The sequence below is a fragment of the Gavialis gangeticus genome, unplaced genomic scaffold, assembly GCF_001723915.1.
Source record: "Gavialis gangeticus isolate Ggan-Ray unplaced genomic scaffold, GavGan_comp1, whole genome shotgun sequence".
NCBI lineage: Eukaryota > Metazoa > Chordata > Crocodylia > Gavialidae > Gavialis > Gavialis gangeticus.
Genome location: NW_017729025.1, coordinates 6,864,659 through 6,887,411, shown reverse-complemented (window position 1 = coordinate 6,887,411; position 22,753 = coordinate 6,864,659). Strand labels below are relative to the sequence as shown.

The 22,753-nt window shown below is 42.9% G+C and overlaps 1 protein-coding gene across 2 annotated transcripts in view; it reads left to right on the top strand.

Moving 5' to 3' along the window:
- The window catches only part of WDHD1 (WD repeat and HMG-box DNA binding protein 1), a 62,434-nt gene that overhangs the window by 34,340 nt on the left and 5,341 nt on the right, over positions 1–22,753 (top strand). Inside the window, exons 13-24 of one of the 2 annotated variants that reach the window (XM_019518344.1) lie at positions 102–286; positions 1,856–2,097; positions 2,557–2,694; positions 4,103–4,259; positions 6,362–6,476; positions 8,039–8,170; positions 9,431–9,648; positions 14,181–14,311; positions 20,444–20,497; positions 20,805–20,848; positions 21,009–21,167; positions 21,764–21,897. In XM_019518344.1, coding sequence (XP_019373889.1) covers positions 102–286; positions 1,856–2,097; positions 2,557–2,694; positions 4,103–4,259; positions 6,362–6,476; positions 8,039–8,170; positions 9,431–9,648; positions 14,181–14,311; positions 20,444–20,497; positions 20,805–20,848; positions 21,009–21,167; positions 21,764–21,897 — 1,709 coding nt within the window. Of the gene's footprint in view, positions 1–101; positions 287–1,855; positions 2,098–2,556; positions 2,695–4,102; positions 4,260–6,361; positions 6,477–8,038; positions 8,171–9,430; positions 9,649–14,180; positions 14,312–20,443; positions 20,498–20,801; positions 20,849–21,008; positions 21,168–21,763; positions 21,898–22,753 lie in introns of both variants that reach the window. The other variant, XM_019518343.1, reaches the window with a different exon arrangement.

Here is a 22,753-nt window from a genome sequence, read left to right as displayed (position 1 = left end):
TTTTCTTTTAGCCTTAATAATTTATCAATCTGGGTGTTAGCAGTTTAAATGGCTTCCTTGGAGTTGACTTTTTTTGCTTTCTTGACTTTTTTTTCTTGTAGGTATGGAACTCTATTGGTATTATTCGGTGTTATAACGATGAGCAAGATAATGCTGTAGATGTGGAATTTCATGATACCTCCATACATCATGCCACACACTTACCAAATTCTCTGAATCACACTATGGCTGATCTCTCCAGCGAAGCTATTTTGTTGGCCAGCGAGAGCACAGAGGAACTAGCCAGGTAAAGCTGTTTCCTACTGCATGGACACTGCATTCAGGAAGACTTTCACATCCTTTCACTACGTAGATTTGAAGAGATTCCTAATACTTGATGCAGATCAGGCAGCTTTGCTTTAGTTATTGTTGTTAGAAGTTCTCCTGCCTTTCCAAATATGTGCTGAAAAGTTTCATCCAAGAAAAACTGTCCATAAAAAGGATGGAATTCAGGCTGTCTTGATTCATTAATGAATGATGAAGTACAGGTGGCTAAATTATGCCCTTTTTTCTCTTTGCATTTTGAGGGGTGCAGGTAGAAAACTTGTAGCTGAGCAGAGGCACAACTAAAGAAATGACTAGACTTGTGCACAGTGTTAGGCTTCTTACCCATACAAGATGCCTATGTTCTTTATCTATGATTTACCTATGCAAGATACAGTCCATGCTGTCTCAAAGCAGCTGGGAGCCTTGCATTTAAGGAGCAATGGGAGCAGTGCTCTATCTCTGTATGACTGTATAAGGGCAGAAGGATCTTCCACTTTATTTTTCCACTCCGTACACTCAAACCTTACAACATAACCCTTGATATTCAAAATGTTGCCAAGATCTCCTGAGCTTGATAAACTCAAATTGATTTTGAAAAAGCTTCCAGATATGTTGCTGACCTGGGATGCTTATAGACAGACTTACTTAGAGTTTTTTCTAGAGTTTAAATGTAATAAGACCAGAGCATGACTCTTTCATTAGCTTTTGCCATACTGGAAATCCACTCTGGAATGACAAATGGAAATGTCATGGACAGTAATGGTTAATGGGCATGAGGCTCATACCCCAACCCAAAGGGAGCAACCTTTTTGGTAATTGTGCCACACATTAGGTAGTTGGTAGTTTTTGGTAGTTGTGTTCACACCCTCTGTGAGTACCACTCCAGTCTTTTTCCCTTGTCAGATCTGCTGCTCTGCTTTCTGCCCTCTCCTGAATCTGCCATATGCCCCACACAGAGGATACTTATATCAGATTAGCCACCCCTGCTCCCACCAATATGTAGCCCTAACCGGGTAAACCTGAAAGACACAAGGAGTCTATCTTTTCTTTAAGATTCTACAAAATTCTTCAGCCCAATGAACTCTCTGAACTGAAGTTGTGAAGTCACTTGTGCCTGTCTGCCTGTCTCTTTAAAGCAAATATTCCCAAATTTAAAAAACTTAAAATGTTAAATTCTGGCTGTGATAAGATTCATAAGCCTTGATTTGTCTGCATTTGACCCCTGTTAACAGTAACTGGAGTTGCTGCTGTGCATATCTGAAAACTCTGCCCTTTGGCCTCTAATCAGACTCCGCTGCACGCTTCTGCAGAGTTTGGCTTCCAAAGACATGGAGTGAGCACCATAACCAGTCTGTGTACAAGAGGGTTACGAATGGTCATTTACAGCTTTGTTAGGCTGCAGATATCTTGCTGTATTTGTGCTGTAGTTGCAGATTGTAGTAGCTGGGACTTATGCGTGAATTATACTTATTTAACTGGAGTCTATATAGTAAGCCTTATGGGATATACAGATGTTAACATGTTTTTGTTTTTCTTCCCTCATCTTTAGCAAGCTACACTGCATTCATTTTAGCTCTTGGGATTCAAGCAAGGAATGGACAGTAGATATGCCAAAAGATGAAGATATTGAAGCTATTTGTTTAGGTCAAGGCTGGGCTGCTTGTGCCACCAGTGCCCTGCTAACTCGTGTGTTTACAATTGGTGGAGTTCAGAAAGAGATCTTCAGTCTCCCTGGTCCAGTGGTGTCAATGGCAGGACATGGAGAACAGCTTATGGTCATTTATCACAGAGGTAGTTTCCCCCTCCTACCTCATGTTAGTACCTTGTTCACTGCATGTGGTAGCTAGCCTGATTTTCTTTCCCTTACTATTCACTTCCCACCTGAATCTGCTTTTACTGTAGCAATCCCCAAAAAGTTTTTAGCATCAAACAATAAAAGCCCACATTTTCAAGCAAGAGAGGCTTAGGTCTGACATCCATATAAAATGATCTTCACAGGTATTAAGAATCACAACTTCCACTTATTTTGATAGGAACTGTACATGCTCGCCCCTGCCAAAACCATGTTTTTTAGGCTATAAGTTTACAAATTTGGCATTGATTTTTTTTATTAGAACTGCTCAAGTAAATGTTTGATTTAAGACTTGCATTGAAAATGAGGAGGAGGATGCATTTTATAAGACTGTCAAATTAGGTATAACATGATTTTTTTATGCAGTTCAGTCACTGGCCCTGACCTTTTCTTGCTAGGTACTGGCTTTGATGGGGACCAGTGCCTTGGAGTACAGTTGATGGAGCTGGGAAAAAGGAAGAAACAAGTTTTGCATGGAGAGCCACTTCCTCTTGCAAGGAAATCATATCTGATGTGGGTAGGATTTTCAGCAGAAGGTAAGAGGACTTATTTATTCCTGATATAGCTCACTGGAGCTCTGCTGAGAAATCTTAGGTGAGGAGTTTTGTAGATGGGTCTCTGCATTTATTTAATATAAAGTGTTCCTGTACCCATTTGGTAAAGTCTGTTGATCATTGAACAGAAATTTGTTAATCAGAAATCTTGGTATATTTACAGCTTAAAAAATCATTAAAATGATACAATAAACCTTGTATCAATCAGTTCTCCTTCTGTCAGTCACAAAAAAGAATAGATTGTGATTTTGTCACTGCTTCAAAATAGACCTGTCCCGAATACCTACCCAACACAAAACCTGTTAGAACAATAATTTGTGAAGTCAGTTCCAAAACTGAAGTCCTCTAGTTGGGGATGTCATGCCACCAACCCCTCTTATTTAAATCTGGAGACTTTAAAGCCAGATTCTTTAAGCCAAGGCAAAGTGTTTTTTTTGAGCACAGCCAACCCCTTGATTTATCCCAAACATAAATTACACACCAGTGTAATTCTAGCTATGAAATGTTCCCGTTGGATCCCTTCTGAAAGAAATACTTCTTGATTTATTAAAGCTGTGTATTATGAGAGATCTGAATCCAAGAGGAAGGATTCCAGTTCTCAGTCGGTGCACAGTGGAGAAGAGCCCTGTTGGCCATTAATGCTACTTGATCCTTAAAAGCTGGTTGGGTTCCAGCAGCACAAGACCCAGTGGGTCTTGCACACCTTAAGGGAGAGCAGATAAATACCCTCTATCAGGGAAGCAGTTATCAGCCATAACATCTTTTCTCCACCATCATTACCTCTATTTTTCTTTGGATTGAGCCTCCCTCGTCTACCCTAATCCAGTCCCCAAGTTTGTCTGGATGCAGAAAAAGCAGAGCTACTGCACCCACTGTCTGGATCTGGTATAAAGGATATTTGTTTGCAGCTGCTAAGTGGAGAACGTTGCTGTAATTATATTTGGGAACTACCTGCCTGGAGCAGAAGGGTTAATTGTAAATGCTGCTATACTTGGGGAAGAAGGGACAAAATTCTCCTTTTGGCTGAACTTTTAACTTCTGTGACTTATGTCGACAAACAAAGTGTTTATTTCTAAAGCCAAGACATTGACTAAATGAACATTTCAAAGGGACTGCGAGAACAGTTAATTTTCTGTCAGATTCTGCACAAATAGTTTAAAGTTTCCGGTTAAATAATACACTTACCAGTTACTCCTAGCTGCCAGCAGGTGGCACGGTTTTCCAAGAAAACAACAGCTCTTCCGAAACATTTTGTACTTTGGAGCCTTCGGACGTTACTTAATATTTGGGTGTTCCAACCATTTCGTACTACTGCCCTTAAATTCTTATCCATTTTACAGCTTGAAACACAGTTGACTACCAGAACAATGCCTCTGTTTGTTATAACTAGGAACCCCGTGTTACGTGGATTCAAAAGGAATTGTGCGGATGTTGAACAGAGGACTTGGCAACACCTGGGTTCCCGTGTGCGACACAAGAGAGTACTGCAAAGGGAAATCAGATCACTACTGGGTAGTTGGCATCCATGAAAACCCCCAGCAGCTGAGGTGGGAAACTGTAAAGACACGCGTCTTGTCTAGCACAGTTAGTTTGTTGCCTTTTCCCCTTCATAACAATGGAAATTAAGAATATGCTTTTACTAAAATGATTTTAAAGAGTAAACAGCTCGTAAATGTTTTCAGAGAATGATTCAGTTATAAATGGAATTAAAACAAAGAACAAGCATTGCATTACTAAGGTGAATACAATTTAATAAGAAATTTCTGACATGTGAGTGACTGATTTCAGCTTTTTAAGTTGATGGGGAGGCATTTAAATGTGACTAAATCACAAATACATATCTGAATTACCAGTTGATGAAATCATGGTTGTCTGAAGAGCATTCATCTACAATTTCTTCTGCTGATTGGTTTTCCTAAAATTGCTCATGAGCTCCCAGTTCTGTTCAGTGCTACATTGCTTTTTCAATGTTTCAGTTATTCTGGATTGCATTTCCCCTCCAATCCCTCCATATCAGTTGGATTCTACAGTAGCACCCAGATGACTTGATCCAATCCAGCAGACTGCTATAGTAAAAATATTTAGCCTAGAATTGTGAGAGACACCTTTTTGAAAGGATATAACTAAAACTAAATACAAACTCCCACTGACAGTGAATTGCCTTCTGAAATAAAACAATTTTATTTTAAGTAACTATTTGTTGTGGGGGGGGGTGTTGTAAGCATCCAAGCATCTTATTTTTGGTTGCTGGTCTGTGGTCTTCTTTATTCAACTAGGTATGTCTCTTGTAGGCTTTCCCACCAGTTCAGCCCCCATCAGCTTGTATGGGAAATGCAGGCTAATGGCTTGTTTTATTTTTGCCAGCAGTTCCTTACCATACAGATCAGTAGCAGATAAAATGTAAGTGCATATGTAGTACGCCAGATTCCTCTGCAATTTTTATTAATTGTGAATTAAAAGCAAAATATTTTTGGGCCACTGTCAAACTTCAACTCCCTGTTCCTTCCCTCCTCCAAGTCATTAAGTAACCCAGACCTTCAGGAACCTCATTAAAAATGTGCAAGGCATATCAGACTGGTTGGAAGGCTGTGAGTCATCATGAGTTTTTTCCTTCTGCTCCTCCAGGAAAAGGAGTCCTGCTCTCTGAATTACAAGGATTGCTTCATTCAAAGCCACTAGCAGTCTGATAGATAAGAAAGAGGGAGGGTTATTGTAGAAACACCATATCCTGTAATTGGCATTGATAACCAGAACATTAATGCTTCCTTGTTGGTTTTTTTTTAATCTAGTCTCTGAAACATTGGCTTACACTTAAGCAGAAATGTTATTAATGTACAATGATGCAGCTAGAAAGATGTCCTTCTCCAAGCAGATATTTCACTTAGCTTATGTTTTTTAGAGGGTACTAGTTGAAACGCTGTGAGATGAGACAGTAACACTGCACTTAATTTAGGACTGGTACTCTAATCCAATGTGGCAATGAGAAGAGCAGTGTATAAAACTGGTGTGTGTGTGTGTGTGCGCGTGCGCGCGCGCGAGTGTGTGTGTGTGCATGCCTATATTCTCTTCTACCCACCCCATACACTCTGCTCCTCTTCCAGCCAAAAAAAAGTAGTAGTCAAGCCTGTTCAAATTTTGCAATTAACTGCAGTTTTCCTGTGGTCCTAGATTTGAATACAGTTAGGTCAAAAGTTTCTAGAATATGCTAAATCATGTCTTAAGTGAGTTAGCCTTCACAGTAATGTTATTTATCATAGAGAAGTATGGCTGGAAGGGACCTATAGAAGTCATCTAGTCCAAGCCCCGACCTGAGGCAGGATCATCCCTATCCAAACCATCCCATACAAACCATAATCTAAAGTCTACATTTGCCAGACTTAAATGAATTAAAGCAGAATGGAAAGAGGAATTTTATAGTACTTGGTGTACATTATGGACTTTCCATGAGCTCTCATCTCTTTTATTGGTTAAAACTAAAAATAGTGCCAAGGTAAACTTAACATTTATAACATACTGTTTATAAATAATCAACCTTGTTAGCAAAAAAGGAATGAGGTATTTTCTTAGGGGGACTGGCTTGCAGTTAGCTCTGCTGATGAATGTTAAGATGTTGAAAGCTTCATGCGTTTGCTTTATTTCCCTTGGACAGGTGTATTCCTTGCAAAGGAGCCCGGTTTCCTCCCACGCTCCCACGTCCTGCTGTAGCGATTTTATCCTTTAAACTTCCTTACTGTCAGATTACAACAGAAAAGGGACAGATGGAGGTATGTGGACTTAGCATCATTCTAATTTGTTGATGATCCTACATGTTACTAACGGACAGGTGGCTGCCCCACTGTCACAAACGCTAGAGAGGCCAGCTGCTGAGTACTCCAAAAAACTGAACTCTTCCCTTGCTCCTTAGGTCAAGGTTGAGGTGCATTGGCAGGACAGCACAGGGAGTATTCTATTTTGTACTCCACCCTGCCCTTCCCTATGCAAAGAGTCTTACAATAAGGGTGTCAATCACATTTTTCAGGAACTCTTATAAAATATTTAGCCCTGTAAGCTATTTAAGGAACCATTCTGCAAGGAAGTGGCATAGAGTCCTTGGTAACATCAGGCCATGGAGTTCTTTCAGGTTCAGTGGTTCGCACAAGCTTATTGTTGAAATAGGTTTATGAATCCAGAGGAATAAGAGCTGATAGTCAATACAAAATTATACATAAAGAAATAGATTTGACTGGTCAATATCTCCCTTTGACCAGTCAAATCTAATCTTTGCCTGTGTTTTGTAAATGATTACTGTCTTGAGCCCCTTGTGTAAACCTTTCAAAGTGTCCAGCTTCTTAGCTAGTGCTGAGCAGGTAATTTTGGAAAATCATGCCCTCTCAATGTACCTTGTTAAGTGCCTCGAATTATTAGTCACCCTGCCAGTAACTGACTGGCAGATTTAACTGGTCTTGTACAACCAAAACTAACTGAAGGAAGATGTAGGAGCAAAGCATTCTTTAATATCTGCAAAAAGAGCTCACGGTTCTGTTCTGGTTTAAACCACATTTAATCCTGTTGGCTCCAATTGGGATTCATAGGGAGAAAATCAGCATTCCACTTTAACCTCTGCCTCAGGCATATGGCAATCTGCCTACAGTCAGAAGCTTATAAATCAGCAAGAAATGCCTTTTGCGAACTATTCAAGTTTTCCTCCATTCTTCAACAGTACTGACTGGATGTGGGGTCTTGTTCTTTGCCTTGTTCTTGCCACACAGTTTCATACTAAGGACTGGGTGCAGTAAGAGTGGGCTGGTTTAAACACAAATTATTCTATCTGGATGCTAAACCAGGTTAGTAGCGTTGCAAACCACGAACATTTTGGCCAGCGTGCATACTAGCGCTGTGCTAAACCATTTAACTTAGACTGCCATCTGGTTATCTATCCCTGGAGATTTTTGGAAGGGTGCCAGCATACTATAGGACAGTAGGAAGAGGATGATTTGAACTATTTCCTGCTGAATCATTTCGCGTTGTACACTCTGGCACTAAACTTATGTGGATTAGACAGTTTAAATTAAAGCATATTAAATTAAGATGAAAGCAAGTCAAATAAATGCTAAGTTTGGAAAGCATATACGCTCTTTCAAGTGCTCTTTGGCATGTAGATGTGGCCTGTTTTACAAGCATGAAACAGTTCTTATAATGGCATATTTCTGTTCCCTAGACAGTCTAAAGACAAACATTAATACAATGGTAAAGGAACATTAGAGAATGAATTGATGCAAGGTGGTGGGAAAGTGTGAAGCATCTTTTCTCCTCTGAGTTTGCTATGCTTTTTCTTTCTCTTGTTAAGGAACAATTTTGGCGCTCTGCAGTGTTTCACAACCATTTGGATTATTTATCAAAACATGGATACGAATATGATGAAAATGCTAAAAATCAGGCAGCAAAAGAACAGCAGGAGCTGCTAATGAAATTGTTCGCTGTAAGTAAAAATTGAAAGGCAAGAATTAAATGTAATTGTTGTGCATTCATTTTTAGTAGATGGTATTTGATGTCAGCTTAAGTTTTATGTATGGAAAACTGCTTTGTCTCTTTCTTCCCTTGAAATTAGGAGCTTGGGTCTTATCTCCAATTATCCACCTACAACTGTAGTTTGTGGTCTAACTATTCCTTCTCAATGATGGAGAAGAGATATCTCACCAAGAATGCTGCTTTTTTGTGATACATTTTAGTATTGCTATTAATCCCTGCTGAAAAAATCTAGTACCAGATACTATAGGGTCAGAATTAAATTTTCTTGTGAGTGCTACATAGACAACTTGCACATAGACCATCCCTACCCAACTTGCACATGGACCATCCCTACCCAAATTGGGCCAGGGCTTGGTGATTTGACTTACGTTTGTAGTCTGACTATGATAGGTAGCACTAATCAAGAGGCAAGAGAATAGGATCTACTGTATCCTGTCTTGGTCAGGCCAGTGCTATTAAAATATTCACCAGCGTGATCATTAAATTGGCAGTATTTTTTAATAAATGAAAGTTTTAATTATTGCCAAAGGACTTGCACACCCACACATGCTTACTATTAAAGAATTATTTTATAATTCCAGTTTATATATTTTAAGCTTTTTTCTATTTTCTAAAATAATCTGAGAGTGTTTCAGAAATTAGTAGCAATTTCAGAATAATTTTGTGTGCAATTGGACCACATCACTTCTCTACTTAGTCATAAATGGTGGGGGGGCAACCTATGGCAAACGTGCCGAAAGTAGTTCTGTGTGGCATGCGGCCTATTAAAGAAAGGACAGAGAGCATAGTAGCAGAAAGCAGAGCATCAGATCAGGCAGAGGGAGGACAGGAGAGGGAGCAGAAAGCAGAGCAGCAGATTGGATAAGGGAAAGAGATCTGAGTGGTGTTCAAGGAGGATGCAAAGCTAATTTGTGTCATGCCTGCCAATAAGGTTGGCCCCCACTCTTGTAAATGATGGTTTTATTTTAAAATCTTCATCTATAATATGGTATTGGATGAAAGGTTTGTGTGGCCTATGTGGGAAACTGTGCATGTTAAGTTACTGCCCTTATGAATGACCAGCACCTGTAAGCAAAGCTGTGCTGCTCAGGAGGTATTGGGCTGGGGATGGTTGCTGCTGTGCCATCACAAAGGGCTCTGTTTGGGCCACTCTAGGAAGTGTTTTCCCTGGAAAGTTCCCCCCTGAAGGGATTTTCTTCTTTTTCATTAGCTTTCTTGTAAACTGGAGCGTGAATTTAGATGTATGGAACTTGCTGGCCTCATGACCCAAAATGTTGTGAACTTAGCTGTCAAGTATGCTTCCCGCTCCCGAAAACTAATATTGGCCCAGCGGCTGAGTGAATTGGCAGTAGAGAAAGCAACAGAGTTGGCAGCAGCTGAGGAGGAAGAGGAGGAGGAGGAAGATTTCCGAAGCCATCTGAATGCCAGGTAAAAAATATTTTCTACATGCTCGAGGAGCTGCAATATCAGGTTTTTATACTGATCTAGTCAAAATTTTGAGCCCATCAATATGTTTTTATGGTTGTACGCTATAATTTTTCAGCCTGTTCACTTTTGTATGACAACTGACTCTAATCCTTGCTCTGGCTGTGCTGTGAAAATGGTTTATATAAAAATGGCACCATGTCATTGAATTCCTTATGGGTATTCATTGTAATGAGGTCACCCTGCAGAGCTAGTACAGCTAGAGAGATTGGGTCTGTTCTTAATCACTTGTTAGCAGAATTTTTGATGATCGTATCATTAATGAGGGTAGTAAGTAAACCCATGGGGAATCGATTAAAACAGCATTCTAGGTCCAGTCTATTCATGATGTAATCGTGTTGATGTATTGATGCACGAGCCTCAGAAGACTTCTTGAGCTCCCAGGTTCAGTGTGCTGTATTGGTACTTAGTTCTCCTGCAAAACTGTAAAGAAACACCTAGACCATGTAGTTTGGTTGTTCATGCCAAACAGACTTGCACTGAGTAACAAAGTGTGATTTTTAGCCCAGTTCAGCTTCTTCAATGCCGTAACGAGCATAGAGCTGCCCTTATATGAGCATTACAGTCAAAGCAGATGCTGTTCACAGCATTAATACCCTTCCTTGGGTGGATTACTAAACAGGACTACCACACCACTGCCCTGCCTCATAACAGTGAGGATGCCACACCTGGCTGTGGAAGGAACAGGTGCCCCTACTCTAAAGAAACCAGGAAACCTATGGTGCCAACCGCGTGGTACCTTCATCCAAATAGCCTTTTACAGTATTTTGACTGGGTTTCCATTGTGTTTATTGGCCCTTTGCTTTATCCCTCTCTCTCCTTTCCATCAGGCTGTAGATTTTATGGCATAGTACATTTGTTCTGTAGCAAGGAGCAGACACATGACCAACTCTCCCAGACTAGCTGCTGGTAGTAGGCATGGTTATGATGCCAGGCTGTGAGTTGGAGGGTAGCCGGTTTGTGTTGAGCAACGGGCTGACCCAGGGGATGAAGGTTAGCAGGGAAGACAACGCACTACTGGTACAGTATACGCTTACTTCGGACTTTCTGAAGGATCCCCTGGAGTGGAGTGACCTCCATCAGTAGAAAGCTGTGCATTTCGTGCATGCCCCGCTTGTGCTGCATAGGAAAGGCATATGATTCGGTAGTAAATGTGTCCATGCGTCTGCATTTGCAGACTCTTCCCTCTGCTCCACTCCATGCACTCTTCTCCTCCTCTCCCCTTCCCTGTCTGTGTCCTTTCCCTACTCTTCAGGGCTCCTCTTCCTTCATTTTCCTTGACATTTAGTGTGGCCCTTTCTAACAACACCCCTTCCCCACCCCTCCTTAAAAAAATTGTGGAACCAAAGGCATAAACAGACTTTGCCTTTGTACTACCATTAAAAAGTTTCTAGTGACACAGAGGCCAAGCAGACAGGTGTCCACACCCTTTCTCATGCCACAAATGCCCTAAATTTGTGGCTGCCACAGGTGGTAGGATTTTGTGCTGCTATTTTGCAGCTAATGGCTGGAGTTTTTTTAAGGCAGAAGATCGGGCAGCCTGGAGTTACCCATTACTCCAGCCACCCTGGGCAGACACTCCTGGGGCATCAGGATCAGACCCCTGAAACATTGGGAGTGCCTGCCTGGGTTACCCCATTTGGGATTCCCCAGGCACATGTGGACACTCCAGTGCGGTCCTAGGGCTGGGATTGCCAACATGTGATGGGCAGTCTCAGCCCCAGGACCACACCTGAACTGGCTTTCTCTGTTCACAGAGACGCGCCCCAAAGATTCCCTGGGGCGCTTCTCTGCAAGTGGGGAGCACGTTGCTCATTGTCCCAACAGGCAGAAAAACAGGTGGTGTGCATTTTGCCCAATGACATCCTGCCACAGTTGATCTGCTTGATTTGGCGACATCTCTTTATGCCCTAACGCGCTTACTACCATCACGCTGTTCACTCTGCTCTCTGTTCTACGCTTCCCCCCCTCTCTGGGTTTGCCCTGTCAGTTTAGATTGCAAGCATTTGGGATGAAGACAGTCTCCTAATTTGCATTTGGTCCACTGCCTAGCACAATGGGGCGCCATTCTTTTTTAGGCCCGAGACACTACAGTAATAAAGATGATTAATAATAATAATTGGTATTAAATGTTGTCCCTAATCCAGTGACGGAAAAGCTTTCACAATCTTTCACCACCTGTAGGTATTGTCGTCATAATACAGTGCATCAGGTTTGTAAGCTTATAGGAGGAAGGTTAATTTTGCAACAAGTTCAGGGGCCCATATGTAAATACAGCTGCAGGTTTATCTTTGAATAAGTGGGTACAAACAGTTGTAGCTCCCTTCTAGGTAGGCTGTTCAATCCACGTCTCTTGTTCATGAATGGAAGCTGTAGTTAATGTTTGTGACCTCAGTCTATCAGAGTTGAATTATAGCTCTTATTGCCAGAGTCATTCATTGCTGCCAGAGTTTGCCTGGAATAGAGCCACTGTTTACATACACACATCTTAGTAATCAGCAGAGATGGGGAAGAGAAAGCAGAAAATGTATTTGGTAATTTAATAGGATTTGGTAAAATATTAGATCAGATTTTCAGAGTCCTTCTGCTTAATTTCCAGCTTGAAAATATGCATTCATTTGCCAGCTGTTGTAGGCAGAGAAGTGGCTTGTTCATGTATTTGATGTATTTAAATGGGGAGTATGAAAAGCTTGGTCTGTGTGGTTCCTCCATGTTCTCTCTTGGTCAGTGTAGTTCTTTGTGTACACGCGTGCTGCCAGGGTAATGTCTCTGCTGCGGCTGGGCCATGCAGCACGTTCCCTTGGAGACCTCAACTTTACACAAAGAATTGGCCCCAAGGTTTGGTTTGGTTGCAAAAGCTCAGCCAGATTTATTTTCTGCACAGCACCTGCGCCAGTGGTTCTCAGCCTTTTTAGACTCGAGGCTCCCTTTGGGAAATGCCAGCTCTCAGTGTTCACTCGTTTATGACTACAGAAAAAATACTAGAGCAGTTCTTCTGTTGCAGAGATCTCAAAGACCCCCAACAGGTCAGAATGTTTTTTCCGCTATGGATTCCTGTTTGAAATCTCTGGGTTTATCTTGTGAATTATGTTTGTACATCTAACATCATGTGGCACCCTTGAAAGGGTCTCAAGGCACCCCATGTGTCATGGCACCCTGTTTGAGAATCACTGCTCTACATGCTAATGTTTCCTGTCCAAAGGGTTGCAAGATGTTAGCCCTGGATGGTGGTAAGGTATAGGTGTAACTCTTAATTTCTTGTGCCCCCTAAGCCTAATGCATGGTTTAAAGATTTCCAGGCTTCCTCTTGCACGTGAAGTGAGTAGTTCTGTTTTATATCAGGCATTTACCTTGCAAACATTGACACCTCTACCACATCACCCTAATCGTCGGACTTTGTTATTACTGGGTGCCCTTCTAGATTTCTTTGGCACCAGAATTACCATTTATTCTTAACAATAAATTTTAACACCTTAACTATCAACCTTACCTCTCTGCCGTCTGTCAAGTTTGCTGCCACGGGTACCCTAGTAGTACTGAGGTCAGCCTTTATCAGTGCTTTCAGCAAAGCCTCTCCTCTGTGAGTTTGATATGCATTGATCAGTGCTTGTATCACTCATTACTCCAGTGAGGCCTACAGTCTTTGATATTTTTGCAAAAAGCTTTCCAGGAATTCTCCAGTATTTATCCCTTTCTCCACACCACTAGAGTCATAAAATCATAGAAAATTAGGGCTGGAAGGGACCTTGGGAGGTCACACCTAGTCCAACCCCCTGCTCAAAGCAGGACCAGCACCAACTCCATCATCCCAGCCAGGGCTTTGTAGCCAGCTCTTAAACACCTCCAAGGATGGAGAGTCCACAGTCTCTCTGGGTGACCTGTTCTAGTGCTTTACTGCCCTCCTAGTGAGAAGGTTTTTTCCTAATATCCAACCTCAACTTCCCCTGCTGCAACTGGAGACCCTCGTTCCTTGTTTTGTCATCTGCCACCACTACCAAAATGCTAACAAGGTTCTCGTAGGACAAAATCTCCTCTCCGGCCTAAAAGAGTCAGGCAAAATCATGTTACCTTTCTTTGAGCCTTTGCTTAACCACCTGATTTCTGAGTCATTTGGAGGCCAGTGCTGGCCTTTGCTGCGAATTTCAAAAGAACCCACGGGCATGTGCGGTCGTCTTTGCAGCTGCATCAATACTGCTGGGGGGGAATGAATGTTGTGTTTTTGTTGCACTGAAATGGTTAACGATACCGTAATTATCTAGAGCTTTGGGGGGTTTTTTGTCAGTCATTTCACATTTTCATCAAAGGCTCAGTGTAAAATAAAACCCCAGACCTAATCGCTTTCATTTCATGAAATTAATTCAGAAATTTAGTGGACCTTTTCTTTGACCCCTGCTGTGAGTAAACGTTCAGTCCGCATTTCTTTAGGAGGAGGGGGGAGTTGTAGGTGTAGCCTCTTCACAATTATTTTCATTTAGTTACAGCCATTCTGCTACGGAGTGGAGCCAACCTCGAGTCAGGACCCTCCAGCATGACCAAGAAGTGGAAGATAGTGAGGAAGCTGATGCAGCTGAGGAGATGGAAGAAATGACAGCAGTGCAGAGACACAGTAAGAAATATTTCGAGGTTGGGCTGGGAAATTAGGGAGATTTTTTAATTTGTTTTATACATGTAATAGGAAATTCTGGAAATTCCCCTGGTAACTTAAGGATTGCTTGAGGACTCCACAGGTTATGCAGTGATTAATGTGTCCAAAGCACTGGGCAAGCTTTAACTTTTATGGCATCAATATGAGGTAAATTAATATCCTCCCCATACGCCATACCCCTCACCTGCTGTTTGGCACCGCATGGAGCCAGCCAGGAATCACAGGGCCTACACCAGTGCCCCAGGGCCATGGCTGGCAGGAGACCAGGACAGGGTCGCAGGAGTGCGGGGCTCAGAATGGCAGGGGCTCTGTGGAGCCAGGTTGGGCTGCACTAGCAGGGAGAGTGTGGAGCCAGCCTGGGCCCTGCACTCCTGCCACCCCGCTCTGGGCCCCCAACAGCCCTGCCCCGGGGTACTGATGTGGGCCCCATGCTCCAGCCCAGCTGTTGCTGTGCTCCTGCCTATCCACTGCTACTTGCCCCCTTCCTGCCACCACTGCCACCACCTTTTCCCCACTTTTCCATCTGCTGCTTCTCCCCATCCCTCCCACATGCCAGCCGCTCAGTCACCATGCAGTTCCTGGCTGCATCACTGGGACTGCAGGATGCAGCAGGAGCTGGCATGGCCTGGTCCCAAGGACTGCAGCGATTGCCGGTGGTACTCCCCTCTCCCCCATTCTTAGCTGACTTGCACTCCTTGAGGGAGGGAGGGTAGGGGAACAGCCCCAGGGTCACCAGGCCAGAAAGTTGGGTGCTGGGGCTGGGGGTAGAGGAATGGGGCTGGGCAGAGCTTGCTGCTGCAGCTGCTGGGTCCTGGCACCCCTAGGTCCTGCCACTGGCTCCTTCTGGGTCCTGCTGTTGCTGGCACCTTGTCATCTTTGACAGGCAGCCAGGAGAAGATAATAATTAATTTTCTAAATTTTTTAGGGGCCCCACAGGCTGGATAGAATGACCTGATGGGCCGGATCCGGCCCACCGACTGTATTTTGCCTGCCTCTGATTTATGCTGTTCTGTTCTGTTTCCTTCCCCACCACCAGGCAGGGTTGTACCTCTTTCTGTCAGTTAATGAATATTCAACAGTTTTAATTTTGATCTCCAGTATGGTAGGGTTGCCAGGGAAGAGATACCATATTTACTTGAATAGAAGATAACCCTTATTACAAGATGACCCCCCAATAATTACATTGTATATATGAAAAGATTATAATTTTGTTATTATTTTCCAGGAATAGAACCTAATTATTGGAGGTTTTCCTTGAATTTGTCACCCTCCCACTGCTACAGCAGGGAAAATAAATCTGGGGAGGGTCAGGTAGTCTGTTTGCTCTCTGCTTTTCCCCCCAACATTTTCCTTTGGCAGCCTCTTCGCTCTCTCCTTACTGTGTGACCCTGCTTTCCCTGAGCACATGTAAGTGAAGAGCAAATTTGAAAACAATAATTTTGAAATGAAACATGGCTGTAGCAATTTGCATATAGTACCCATGAATTTAGTTCACCAGAATTGATGCATGTTACCTTTTTTTTTGGAAACTGCTTCAAGTTTTAGCACAGGTACTCCGTAAGTACATTTTTAGCAGCACTTTGGCATGTACTTGTATGTAGTATAGACTATGCATATTATTCCAAAGCCAAAGCTTGTGACTTGCCACATAGTTCACTGGGCTGAGTCAACAGCATTTCAGGGCATAGTGACCCCACAACTGAGCACTGCTCAGTACTGGTGTCTACTCCAGATACTCCCAACAAAGGATCCGTGTGCTAATTAGCCCCCATTCAAGACTGGAACCTTGTGTTCTTGTCACAAGTCCTGGGATGCTCCAAAAATTAATATGCAGATGAGATGCAAGGCAACCTTGTTTGGCTTCACCTCATGGAGGATGGGGCGACACTAATTGTATGCATCAGGCTGAGAGAGGGTGTGACAGAGGGATTCTGGGTGAACTGTGTGGGGCCCCATTTGGTGATGTTTTCCAGGCATTTATGGGTGATGAAGAGGCAGGAATCATTGGAAATTGGAAAGAAAGGCATAGCTCAGCTGTGTGTATGAAGAGGAAGTCAAAATGTATATGCAATGTCATGGCTCACTATGACTTCAAAAAGAGTCAGTAGTGAAGTGGACTGCACTTAATGGACACTACCATATATCATATTCAGATGGGTCGCACTAACCTATCCTTGCCTTTTGGCTAAGATTACGCATTTTTGACACCAAGAGGAGGGAATCAGGCTGGCTCTGGTCGTCCCAGTGCCAGCCTGATATTGGATATTGCAGTACTTTCAGGCCTGGTGCCCATTCCCTGTGGAGGGAACACCTGCCCCTATTTTTAAAGACCACACACACAATTAAAAAAAAAATTCCCATCAGCATGTTTGCCCAGTGTGAGCTGAATTCCGTCAACTTCACAGTTGGCTTCCATTACCAAACATGTGCTGCTTTTGGCAGCAGTTTAACTGATATTTCCTTGTATGCAGTTGTAAGACAAGGGTTTTTTTCCCCATGCCAACTGGGGAGGAAACCTCATTTTGTATTAGAGTACGTGTGGCAATTGCTGAATTATGCCCACATAGCAAATTTGGTTGTTTTTGTGAAAAGAGCGTGAACTTTTTACCTTTATTTAAAGGCATGAAGTTATACATCTTTGCTTTGCTTTCACAGTCTGGTCTGTTCTATAGTGTTTTAATACTTTAAGTGCCAGAAAGTCTTTTAAATAAAACCTGTTGCTTCTACCTCAAATAGATTAACTGTAACTGGGGTTTATCCCTGAAAGAGTAGACGTCAGAAAGGAAATGCAGTATATGATTCACCCCCTTTCCTTAGAAGAGGTAAATACAGGTATAGATGCAACTGATTAAATGTTCCTGTTAAAGCATTTACTAAGCATTGCAAAATTTTTGCAGTGCTGAAAGTTGCATGAGTTCAGTAGGATTGTTTTGAAAGAGGGTGTGAACAGACGTAACAATAAAAATGTCTCAGACGCCTTTGAAATGTTTCCAAGGGCCAGCTGTACAAATCCTTTGTAATGTTCCCAAAAGTGGCTGGAACCTTCCCAAACAGTATCTCTTCAAGTGAAATGCTATTTTGGACTGTTTTGCTTCTTGTTACATCTGCACAGCAGTGGGAGGGCAATCAGGGTGGACAGCCTGCCTGCTGCGCAGCCACTGGGGCCTGCTCTGGGTCCTGGGGCATTGCTGGGTCCAAACTGGGGACCCCTACCAGACATGGAGTAGGGCTTTCCCTCCTCTTGCTCCCCCCCCACCAGACCCCTTCCAATTCCAAGGAGCCCCGCTACTACCAGGCCCTCCTGCTGCAGTCCCATAGAAATCATAGAAATAGATTTAATAGATTTGATAGATATTAGGGGCTGGAAGGGACCTCATGAAATCATTGAGTCCAGCCCCCCTGCCAGAGGCAGGTTATCCCAGCAAGATAAACATCCAAATGCCAAAATGAAATGAACGGCTGGAAGGGACCTTGAAAAATCATTGAGTCCAACCCCCCTGCTCTGGACAGGAATACTACTGAGATCAAATGATCTGAGCAAAGTATCTGTCCAGTCTTCTCTTGAAAACTTCCAAGGTTGGGGTCTGCACCACCTCTGTGGGAAGTCTAGTCCAGGTTCTTGTCACCCTCACTGTAAAGAAGTTCTTCCTTACATCCAACCTGAAACCATCCCCTAACAGTTTATGGCCATTGCTGCTTGTCCTCCCCTGGGGCGCCCTAGTGAACAGTTTTTCTCCCAGCTCCTGATATTCACCCCTTACATACTTACAGATGGCCACCAAGTCCCCTCTCAGACTTTTCCCCAGGCTGAACAGTCCCAGATCCCTTAGTCTTTCTTGTGGCCCTTCTCTGGACCCTTGCAAGATTCTCCATGTCTCTTTTGAAGTGCAGTGCCCAGAACTGGACACAGTACCCCAGCTGGGGTCTCACCACCACCTAGTAGAGAGGAAGCATCACTTCTTTAGACCTGCTCACAATGCAACAGCTAATGCATCCCAGTCTGCTATTAGCTCTGTTGACTACAGCATCACACTGGTGGCTCATGTTCATCCTGTGATCAACCATAACCCCAAGGTCCCTTTCAGCCATCATGCTGGCCAGGACATCTTCTCCTAACCTATATTCATGTTGCTGGTTACTTCTCCCCAGACGAAGCACTCTGCATTTATCCGTATTGAACTGCATCCGGTTCCACTCCGCCCACCTTTCCAGCTTGTCCAGGTCCACTTGGATTTGCATCCTATCCCCTAGCATGACCGCTTTTCCCCATAATTTAGTATATCGCCTGCAAACTTAGCCAGTGTTCTTTCCACATCCTCATCTAAATTGTTGATAAAGATGTTGAACAGCACGGGGCCAAGAACCGAACCCTGCAGGGCACCACTGGCCACCTCCCACCAAGACGATACAGACCCATCCATTAACATTCTCTGGGTTTGACCCCTTAGCCAGGTCCCAACCCACCTGACCGTGGACTCTGCCAGCCCACAATCCCCCAGTTTTTTTACAAGAGCATCATGGGAGACCATATCGAAGGCCTTTTTAAAATCCAAGTATATGACATCAACTGCATCTCCCACATCTAAGCAGTTCATTACTTGCTCATAGGAGGTGAGGTTGGTCAGACATGACCTGCCTGCAACGAAACCGTGTTGGCTATCCTTCAGCATCCTGCCTTCTGGCAGTCTCTCACAAATGGACTTCTTGATATTTTTTTCCAAAATTTACTTGGTATCGAGGTCAAACTGACTGGCCTATAGTTTCCCAGATCCTCCTTTCTCCTCTTCTTACAGACTGGCACCACGTTGGCCCTTTTTCAGTCTTCCAGGATTTCTCTCGAGCACCACGAATCTTCAGATATCTTTTCCAATGCTCCTGCAATGACTCCAGCCAATTCCCTCAGCACTGTCAGGTATAGTCCACCTGGTCCTGCCAGCTTGAAGACATTCAGCTGCTCTAAAGTGCTCCTTCACCAGTTCAACGCTGACAATTGGCTGGCAATCACCCCCTCACATCCATCCAGTATCTGACAAAACAGGCAACCACCATTTGTATGCAGGAATACTGACCCAAAGTATTCATTAAAGAGTTCAGCTTTCTCCTGACAATCTGCTATTAGCTGTCCTGTCCCGGTCTGCAAGGGTCCCACGTTCCCCTTGGTCTCCCTGTATACCTAAAGAAGGACTTCTTATTGTCTTTGATTTCAGTCACCAACCTGATCTTGGTTTCTGCTCTTGCCTTCCTTATCCTCTCCCTACAAATAAGGGCTATACTAGGGTATTCCTCCTTGGTGAGTACTGCTTGTTTCCACTGTCCATAAGCCTCCTTTTTCTTTCTTAAATACTCCTTGACTCCTCTGGTAAGCCAAGAGGGCTTCCTGGTCCCTTTACCACTTTTTCCTGCATACAGGAATAGACCTTTTCTGCACTCTGAGGATCGCTTCTTTGAGGAACAACCTCCCTTCCCCTCCAGTCCCTCTTCCCATAGGGTCCTTCCCACTATTTTCCTAAGCTCATTGAAATCAGCCTTCGTGAAGTCAAGCACCTCTGCCCTGCCCTATGACGGATAGTGAGTTCTATCTTCTCATGATCACTGTCTCCCAGATTACCCTCAATCCTCAGATCTCCCACCAGGTCATTCCCTTTCGCTAGAACCAAATCCAACAAAGCCTTCCCCGTGGTCGACCCATTCACCTACTGTTCATCTACTGTTCTGCTCAGTTGAGGAAAGAGAAGTAGAGAGGATAGGAGCTGGAGTGTTGGATTCTCAACAGCAGGACCACCCTCTCTCCCCCTTACCTTTCCTCTCTCGCTCTCCATGCTCTTTTCTCTTCCCCCTCTTTCCTCCAGTCGCAGGTATGGGAGGTAGAATAGAGTACGTAGCCACAGGAGACTACCCCTGGCTGGTGCTAGAAGAGAAGTAGTGTTTTGAAACACACAGGGGGTTGTATGTGTATCCCCTGGCTGAACGTTTTTTCCAAGGCCATTTCACTTGAAAACGTTTCAGTCGTTATGTCTGCCCATGCCCTGAGTTGCTCCGTTGGTATTTGCACTCAGTTGTGGTTAAAAATCCCCCATTTCTTTTGTTCTGAAGGATCCAATCCATCCAAAAGTGTAGGAATGCCAGAGGTTTCAACTCCTAAATCTGGTAAGTAAATCTCAATGTATTCTGATCAGAAACCGTTTTATTAGGTCTTTGTATCATGTCGCTGTTGGCATTTGCCAACAGTATCAGCCCATGCACCTAATATCTTCCTCTTTCCCAGACTCTCAGCAACACTGGGTGCAGAATTTTCATTCTGATTAACTAGACAATGAATACTTTTACTTCTGTAATGAAGATAATTAAATGAACAATGTTCCATTTCCTCTTAAAACTCGTACAGAACTTCCTAGGCATTCACATGTGCTTTGTTTGTTCTTTTTCCCTTTTCCTGGAAAAAAAAAAAAAAAAGCTGTCATTGCATCCAGCAGCCAAGGTCGAGTCAATCCCTTCAAGGTAAGAATTTTGCAATTGGTCTGGCTGGGTTTTTTGTTTTTTTTTAAAAAGTTTACTGTGTAATTTAAATTAAAGTTCATGTTTCCATGTGACAGAATCTCTGAGGGAAAGATTCCCTTGTGACTGAAATATAAAAATTCCTAACTGCTTGTTACTTTAGGTGACAGCTAACAAAAAAGACCCTACAGTTCCCCCAGGTAACGTTTTAGACACTATGAGCAAGGCCTCCAAGAAAACCCCTGCATCTACAAGTCGGGCTGGAAACAAGCAGGAGTCTCCAGTTTTAAAGCCTCTGATTCCCAAGCCAAAGTCCAAGCAGGTATTTCCAGTCCTTACACTATTTTAATGAAAACAGAGAATTGATTTTTTTTTTTTTATCTGCTCTTACTGAATGTAGGAAAACCGATTGATTGAATAAAATCTCCAGCTGTAAAGTCTGCCCAAGCAGAGTACAGGCTTGTGTAGATGACAGGTTTTCAAACTTTTTCTTCTTGCATACCCCCTTCTAGATTTACCAGCTGCCCATGTACCCCTTAAATGCCAATTGTTATCATGAAAATTAAATCCTTCATTACAGAATTTCTTCTGCGTACCCACCAGAGATGTCTTGTGTCCCCCCCAGGGGTACATGTAATGCAGTTTGGGAACACCTGGTGTAGAGTAATGCATGTGAAGACAAACAATGAGATTTTTGTCAGACTGTACAAAGTATAAATGTTGCTATTTGTGCTATTTTATTTATGAAATAGAATTGATAGCAAATGTAAACTCTTAAGTTTTTACACTGTCAGAGTAGGAGTTACGGTAATAGAAATATTTCTGTAAAGACATTTTCCTTATAATGAGGTAGCCCATGTTGTCAGATGGAGAAATGCATTTACCAGTATATTTGTCCAAATCTTGCTTATTTTTTAGGCACTAGCCGCCTCTTTTTTCCAGTCCCGTACACCCCGCACTGGTGACAAAACAATGGAAGAAAGAGAAGAAAAAGCTGAGAAGGCCGTGCCTGAAACACCAGCTGCTGCCACAGAGACCACTGAAAACAAAAGGTGAAGAAATACATAGGATTTCATAGAATCATAGAAAATGAGGCTTGGGAGTCCAACCCCCTGCTCAAAGTAGGACCATCCCCAACTAGATCATCCCAGCCAAGGCTTTGTCTTTGTCTTTGTCTTTCTCACGAAACACTTTATGATGACAGATGGATACACTTGACATTAGTTCAAAATTGTATTCAGTTTGAATATTTATTTTGGTGTAGCAATTTAATTTCTTTCATCAATGTTCTTTTTTAATTTGTTAGATTTGGATAATTTAAAAATGTAGCCTTTTGATTTAAACATCTCAGAAGATGAGCTTGAAATTTAAAGTGGTGTGTCAATACTACAATTCCGCTCATGTTCTGAGGGTCAGTAGCTCATGGTGTGCAAAGACTGAACTGCCTTGACTTCTAGAGGTAGCCCTTATACATCAAGTTTGTGGGAATCATTTTTGATGTTCAGGGATCCTTGTTTTCTTTGTTTAAAAATCCCAAATTCTGTGAATTTCAGGGAAAAAAAACAAATTCTCTGATTAAAACCCCCCAAATCTGCACTTTTCTTCAATTAAAATGGAATGCCACTATAACAGTTGAACACAGTATTTACAATTACAATATTTACAGTTTTTTAAAGCAGTTTGGAAGCCTACCAGTGCTTCAATCATTACAATAATATAAATTCAAAATACCTATGTATTTTGGCATTCGATTTAGTTTTTTTATCATGGAAAATCAGAGCTCCTCCTGCCCCCTTCACTCACCAGGGGACAGGTCCAGATGCAGCTGTCCCTCCCTCCGCCGCTTTGTGATGCTGAGCAGCCCTGATATACTGGTGCCCTGCCCATGCCATTGCACTTCACTCCCAA